The sequence below is a fragment of the Podarcis vaucheri genome (genome assembly GCF_965113315.1).
Source record: "Podarcis vaucheri genome assembly, chromosome: Z".
In the NCBI taxonomy this organism is placed as follows: Eukaryota; Metazoa; Chordata; class Lepidosauria; order Squamata; family Lacertidae; genus Podarcis; species Podarcis vaucheri.
This window is the reverse complement of record NC_138758.1, coordinates 28,854,382-28,860,863: the sequence shown is the minus strand read 5'-3', so window position 1 is coordinate 28,860,863 and position 6,482 is coordinate 28,854,382. Positions and strand designations below refer to the sequence as shown.

At 44.9% G+C, this 6,482-nt stretch overlaps 1 protein-coding gene across 4 annotated transcripts in view; it reads right to left on the bottom strand.

Moving 5' to 3' along the window:
• LOC309523943 (vascular endothelial growth factor receptor kdr-like) overlaps positions 1-6,482 on the bottom strand; it is a 203,460-nt gene that overhangs the window by 48,643 nt on the left and 148,335 nt on the right. For 3 of the 4 annotated variants that reach the window (XM_082208216.1, XM_082208217.1, XM_082208218.1), the window contains exons 17-18: positions 5,301-5,436; positions 3,055-3,159 (exon numbers count right to left, since the gene is read on the bottom strand). In XM_082208216.1, the coding sequence (XP_082064342.1) occupies positions 3,055-3,159; positions 5,301-5,436 (241 nt within the window). The remainder of the gene's footprint in view (positions 1-3,054; positions 3,160-5,300; positions 5,437-6,482) is intronic. The other variant, XM_082208219.1, reaches the window with a different exon arrangement.

Here is a 6,482-nt window from a genome sequence, read left to right as displayed (position 1 = left end):
AATTGTAATATGAAATTTTCCCACCTATGCTCCGCTGTGGGAACTGCCTCAAAAGCTGTTTGTTGTCAGAACTAACCCTTGAAGGAGACCTGAAAATGATGTGCAGCACAGTGCAAAGGTGCCTATCCAGATAGCTTTGGGAGGAAGTTCAACATTTAAAGGGGTTGGGTGCCCAGGAGAGGAGGCAGAAGATTGTGATGGTTGAGCTAGAGAAGCATTCCACAACTTGGTGCCCCTCCCCCCCAGTCATTTTGGACTACAACTACCATTCGTTCTAGCCAGCATGGCCAGGGATGATGGGAGTTGTAGTACAGGAACACCTGGACATCCACAGATTGGGGAAAGCTATACCAAGGTATAGGGGGAGATTCTAAAGCAAAAAAGGCACTGAACTAACACCAGAACTAGTGATAGGGAATGAAAGAATCATTTGCATAATTAGGCAAATGCACAGTTCCAAAAATATTTAAAAGTGCGACTAAAATATTTTTATAATGTATAACCTGACAGATGATTTGTTTGTTCATCAAGTTTCTGATATGTAAATGTCATTAGGAGGTACCATATGGCCCAAGCTTTGGATAAGAAACACATTCCATTGTTTTAAACATGGTAAGCCTATTGCCCTTAATTTGCTCTCTTGGCACCACTCACTTTTCAGGCCCCTGAACTTCTCTCCATCCCCAAGGGCTGGGATCAAAGTTTTATATCCCATTTCAGACAATCAAATTCCATTACGTTCTGTGATCTCCTTCCCGCACAACCTACTTTTTAATGGAGGCTGCCACTCCATTTATGCTAGGAATTCAAGGCTGCATCGATGGCTGAGTGTAGAGTCCACATGTTATTCCCTCTGTGTAGACAGCTACTGTGCAGCTGACAAATTGTTCCCATGCAGTAAGTCCACATTGTCTGTAGCCACTGGCAGGAAAGCTTACAACAATGGTGGTGGGGCTGTGCTGTCCAACTTGCTCAACACTGACTAGCAGTGACTATTTCATTTTTCAGACCAGGAATCTCTTCCCAGCCCTACCTGGAGATGCCAGGGATTGGACCTGGGACCTGGGAGTGTAGGTAAATAATGCCTGGGTCGTGCATACGGGGCACACTCCCAAAAGGAGTGGGGCATGGAGGGAGCTGCTCTCTGCCCCCAGGTCAGTCTTGACCCAGGGAAGGCGGAGCCTTGGCTGGGTGCTTTGTAGCTGCTCTCCTTCCTGACCTGGGGAAGGAGTTGTTGTGGCTGGGTGTGCTGGGCACCACAGCCGCTCTCTGCTTCTGGCTCAGGATTGACTCTGGGAAGGGGGAGCTGCAGCTGGGCCCGCCAGGTGGGAGCAGAACATGCAGAGGATGATCTTCACCCTATGTGTTCTCCAGTCCCTGCCATTGGCAGGGTGCAAGGGGGATCTTGGGAGGGCACTTGGTTCGTGCCCCTCCCAGATTGTGCGCCAAGGGCCACGGCCCCCATGGCTCCTCCCATGCTATGTTGCTGCCTAGGACCTTTTACAAGCAAATCCGATGTTCTGCCAATGAACTACAGCTCTTCCTCAAGTAGCTCTGGGATCAGAGCTGTAGTCAAAAGGAATGGAAGAGTACCTCAGGTGCACATTTATTTATTTGTTTTGTTTTGTTGTAGCCGAACATTTTGAATGAATTACTTTCTGTCTCTCTCTTGTGCACCTTGAGTCTCCTCCCTCCCTTCTTACATCTGACGTCTTCCCACTTTTCTTCATGAAACAGCTCTGGAGCCAGAGGGTTGTATCCAATCTGTGCAGGCAGGGGACAGCTGGGTATATTTGCCCTGGGCTTCAGAGAGCTAAGCTGGCTGGGGGGCCCACCAGGGACCAGCTGCTTTTCTGTTTGATTTTATTTTAACAAGACCCCCACCCCAGGCCTCAGACAAGCTCTGCATGGGCCTGCAATGTAGAACTAAAGTCACTCAGCAGTAATAATTCTGCTGGTGCATATGTCACACAAGTAAATGCACAAGCAGGTTGCTGATAACTTTGTTGCACATCTGTGAAAAACGAGCTTCTTCTAGTGCTGCTCTTGCATTGGATTCCTCTTTTGCGCAACATAAAAACAAGCAAGATTTGGATACAGCCCAGAGATATTGAGGTGAGGGTTGGCCTAACTGTACAATCCATTAAGGACAACCAGAACCAAGATATATCAAATTTAATATATTTAAAGTCATTTCGCTATGTTAAATATTTATTTACATATTACCAAATAAGGATCGGATAGTGCTGGTCAGTTTTCTAGGGCCCTTTGCACTTGCTGTCCAAAACACTAGAAGGCAAGCACAAGTTTGCATCTCACTGACCAAATGGGTAGGTTGCCAGATGGGTACAATTGCCCGCACAATTAGTTGACACTATACAAGTTGGAGGACTGCAGACGGATGTTTCCTCTAAAATCCCGCTGAATGTTCAAGGAAAGGTCCTGGGGTCACTAAGAGGGGCCTGCTCCATATTTGAGGCGACTCTCAGCAAAGCGGCCTCTGTTGGGCTCTCTCATGTTGGTGGGACCCCAGTCTTGGGCTTCTCTGGTGGCAAGGGCAGTTTCCACCTTGTCTCAACATAGTGCCACTCCGCCCCACTGGAAGTTGCCATTTAATTTCTATATCAGGGGATTTATGGGAAATTTAAGATACAGCATGTAGACCTAGCCCTTCAGCCCCAGTGACCCCAGCTGTGGTGCTGGGGTTCCAGGAGTTGTCCAGGACTGCTGACCCCAGACCTGGTCCCTGGTGTGGACATCACCACACTGCATTTTCCCATCCCCTATTCCACATAATTCACAGACGGGGATGTGAAGACACACAATGCAGTGATGTCAGCACAAGAGTAAGGGAGAGGGAGGGAGGAAGTCAGTGCTAATCTGCTGTTTCCAGCAGTGGCTCCACATTTCTGGTTATGTGGAGAAGGAGTGAAGAGCAACACAGGGCTACCATTTTCAGCAGTGGTCCCATCATGTGGAAAATCAGCCAGCAACGGAGAACTGGTTGGCCATATGCTTTGGGAGAAGCCTTCTGAGATTCTAAGAGAAGTGTACCTTTAAGCATTTTAACAGCAACAGTTTTGCAGGTTGAAGATTTATCTATGCCAAAAGCAGATGCCTCCACCACTTTCCCAAAAGCACCATGACCCAGAGTTTTACCTAGAGAAGCAAGAGGAAAGAGTGAGCCAGGCAGAACCGTCAACAGTTTGCATCCGACAGAAGCAAGGCTGTGTGTAGTATGTGCAAAGGGGAAAAAAAACCTAGAACAAAACTATATCACGGTAACCTGAATTCTGCGTCAAGAAATACTGCATTCATCAACCTGAATAAATTATGCAAAACTGAACAGCTTTGCATAATCCCACTTATTCAGCACAGTTCATTTCGCTTTTCCTTCTTCTGCTAATCTTGGGGTAGAACTAGGATCTAATGCAGGGAACAAACCCTCATCCCCAGGATTACCATTTCAGATAGAATCTTTGTAACTATAAGGGGGAAACTTGCTTTATTATCTTTAAACAAAAACTAAGAGTTTAAGGAAGCTGAATTCTCTCAAGATCACAATCTGTGCCGTTTTTTGCAACTGCACAGAATTGACATGCATACACACAGCCCTGGATACAAGAGAAACATGCACTGCTTGCTGTGCAAGAAGAGCAAAACATTGGAGTCTTGGTCACATGCAGCAGCCACCAGAAATCCATCAAAGGCCCATATCACTCCAGAACATGTGCATAAACTAAGCAAAGTTTATGGACATATGCAGTGCTTTTTTTCTTTTAAAAAATGTTTAGGGGTATGCGTCCCCCTGCATCCCTCCAGAAAAGAAGCACTGGACATATGTGATGTATGTGATGTATGATTTTTTTCTATAAAAAAAATCATCAGAGGGAACATACATTGCAGAGATAATAAACAGGGTAGGAGTTAGCTCTCAAGAGTGCAGTTATTCCAGAATTCAGGTTGCATTCAGACAACCTTGCAAAAAATGTGCTTTGTTAATCGTGAATTTTCCTACGGTGCAGACTGTTAAACTGGGATAAATTCCAAGGTCTGTTTTCCTCTACATTCACTGCACCACAAATTATTGCTCTCATGAAAAACTTGCAAGAAAAAGAATTCTCTGCTATGCCTCAGCTGAGGCAATGACATTTCTTCTGCAGAGCTGAGTTTGAAGATGTTTTGAAGCATATTTCTATGGTGGCCTGCACATCCCCTGCTTTAATGAACCCATCAGTTCCTGCAAAGATGATGGACTAAATTGGGAGCCATCAAGTTGGTCAACATGCCTACCAGGAACAGTGGCTTATAAAACAGAATCTGTAATTCAAGATTCCTCAATGCAAATACTAGTAATGTGGACAAGTTTCCTTGAAAGACAGCTTGCCTGCCTCTACCAACCCTCTTCCAAGATTCATTAGCTGCGGAGGGGTGCATACTTGGGTGTATATTCAATTACTTCAGAGCAATGAAAAGGCTTGACAGATTTGGACAAGGCTTTGCATGACACTCAGAGCACACTGTAGACCAAGTTTAGTCAACATGGTGCCCTCAATATGTTGTTGGACTGCAATTCCCATCAGCCCAGCCAGCATGTCAGGGATTATGTGAATTGTAGTCTAGCAATATCTGGAAGACACTGCATTGGCTATTCCTGCTTATATGATGGCCCAGTCAAATCCTTTTATACCATCTTGGGGTCCTGTAGCTGAAAAATCAATATGGAAAGCAGTTACTTGAAGGGTGAAAATTTGAAAACCACCATACAAGAATATCATATCTAACCGAGGTATCAGCAGAAGGTAGATTGGGATCTAGCAGTAGATATCTGAGTGATTTGCAGTAGACTACCAAGCATTTCTGACTCCCCGTTACCTAACGGTGGCAACATGAAAAGCGCCCCCCTTTTCTAAACGACACTGCTGACATGGATAATCATAGAAGCATAAAACTGTGGAGTTGGAAGGGACATATCTTTTTCCAATCTAGTCCAACCCCCTGCAATGTAAGGGCAAGGAGAAAGGAAATGAGGAGCAAGGAAATCAGGAGTACATTTATGTTTTACAGGACTGTGAGGTCACTTCTGGTAGTGAAATAAAACCCCTGGGCTGAGCATGTGCTCAGAATTATTTCCCCCACCCCTGGCCACAATTTTGCACACAGCTCTGACTGGTGGACCTTGGGGTCCTGGCAAAAGTGTGTCCTACAAACATGAATTCTATCCACTCCTGACCTAGGCTGTGGTTCTCAGAATGCTCAAGCTCCTGCTTCTGAAGCTTGGCATGATACACATCACTTACCCAGCCGCAGACGGTCCCTTGGGAATTCCCACTTGCTGCTGTCATATGGGAGACGCTCGCACTGCTCATCAAGCGGCATCTCCTCAGGATCCATTATGATTGACAAGTATCCTGTTTTAATATCTGTGGCATCTGGCTGCAAAGAACGGAGGTGAGGGGTGGGAATCCCCAGTTAATGTGGCAAATGGCTGCTGGATCCGAAACTAAAGGAGAGGGAGTCTAATAAAAGGAGCACATGACTGGCCCAAAATCTTGGCTTCGCTTAAGTTTGCGTTCTGTTCACATGAGCACAGACTTATAAATATAGATAGGCGTTCACTTAGTCGCACCTGGCAAAGTTTAAATAAATACATCTCCAGGCAAGTAACCAGAGATGACTTTTTTAATATGCTCAATAAATATTAGATTAAATAACTGAGATGGTTAAATATTTGAGATGATGATTAAATATTTAAGATAATGACAATAACAATGGTGATGATTATAAATATATCATTTAATATATTATATACTGTTAATAAATATTAAATAAAAAATGCAATGATTTTTTTTATTAAAAACCTCCCAATAAATATACTTAGCTGAAAAACCAATATTAGAATCATAGAACTGTGGAGTTGGAAAGGGCCCATAGGGTCATCAAGTCCAACACCCTGCAATTGATTTGGAGCACACATAAAGAAGCCATGCTGATTGCCAACCCAATGCACGTGAGAATAAAAATGTTTTAACCATGGCACCTAAAAGTCAGTAAATTTGCTGCCAAGCTGAGGAATTTGCTGAGGAATGTATTTCATAAGTGTGCCACCACAGAAAAGGTCCTGTCCCAATCACTATCTGTCTGCTCTTTGGAGGTGTGAATATTGGGAGCTGTACGTCAGGTGGCCGTTTCAGAAAAGGGGCAAGTTCACAGGGGAATAGACAGCTCTTCAGATACTCTGACCCCAAACAAATCCCAGACCAGGGGCAGGGAGCACTTCTCATCCCAATGACTGCATTCTGTAATAGGCACCCTGGAGGGGGGGGTGCCAGCAGGGGGTGCAGCAACAGCTGTGGCTCGTATCTATGTACAGCAGGCTCTCACAAAAGTTGGAGGTTTCTACGCCCACAGGCATCTCTCCATCACCAGAGTTGAAGGACATGTTCTAGCTAGGCAAAAGCACTCAAGGAGGTCACAGAACA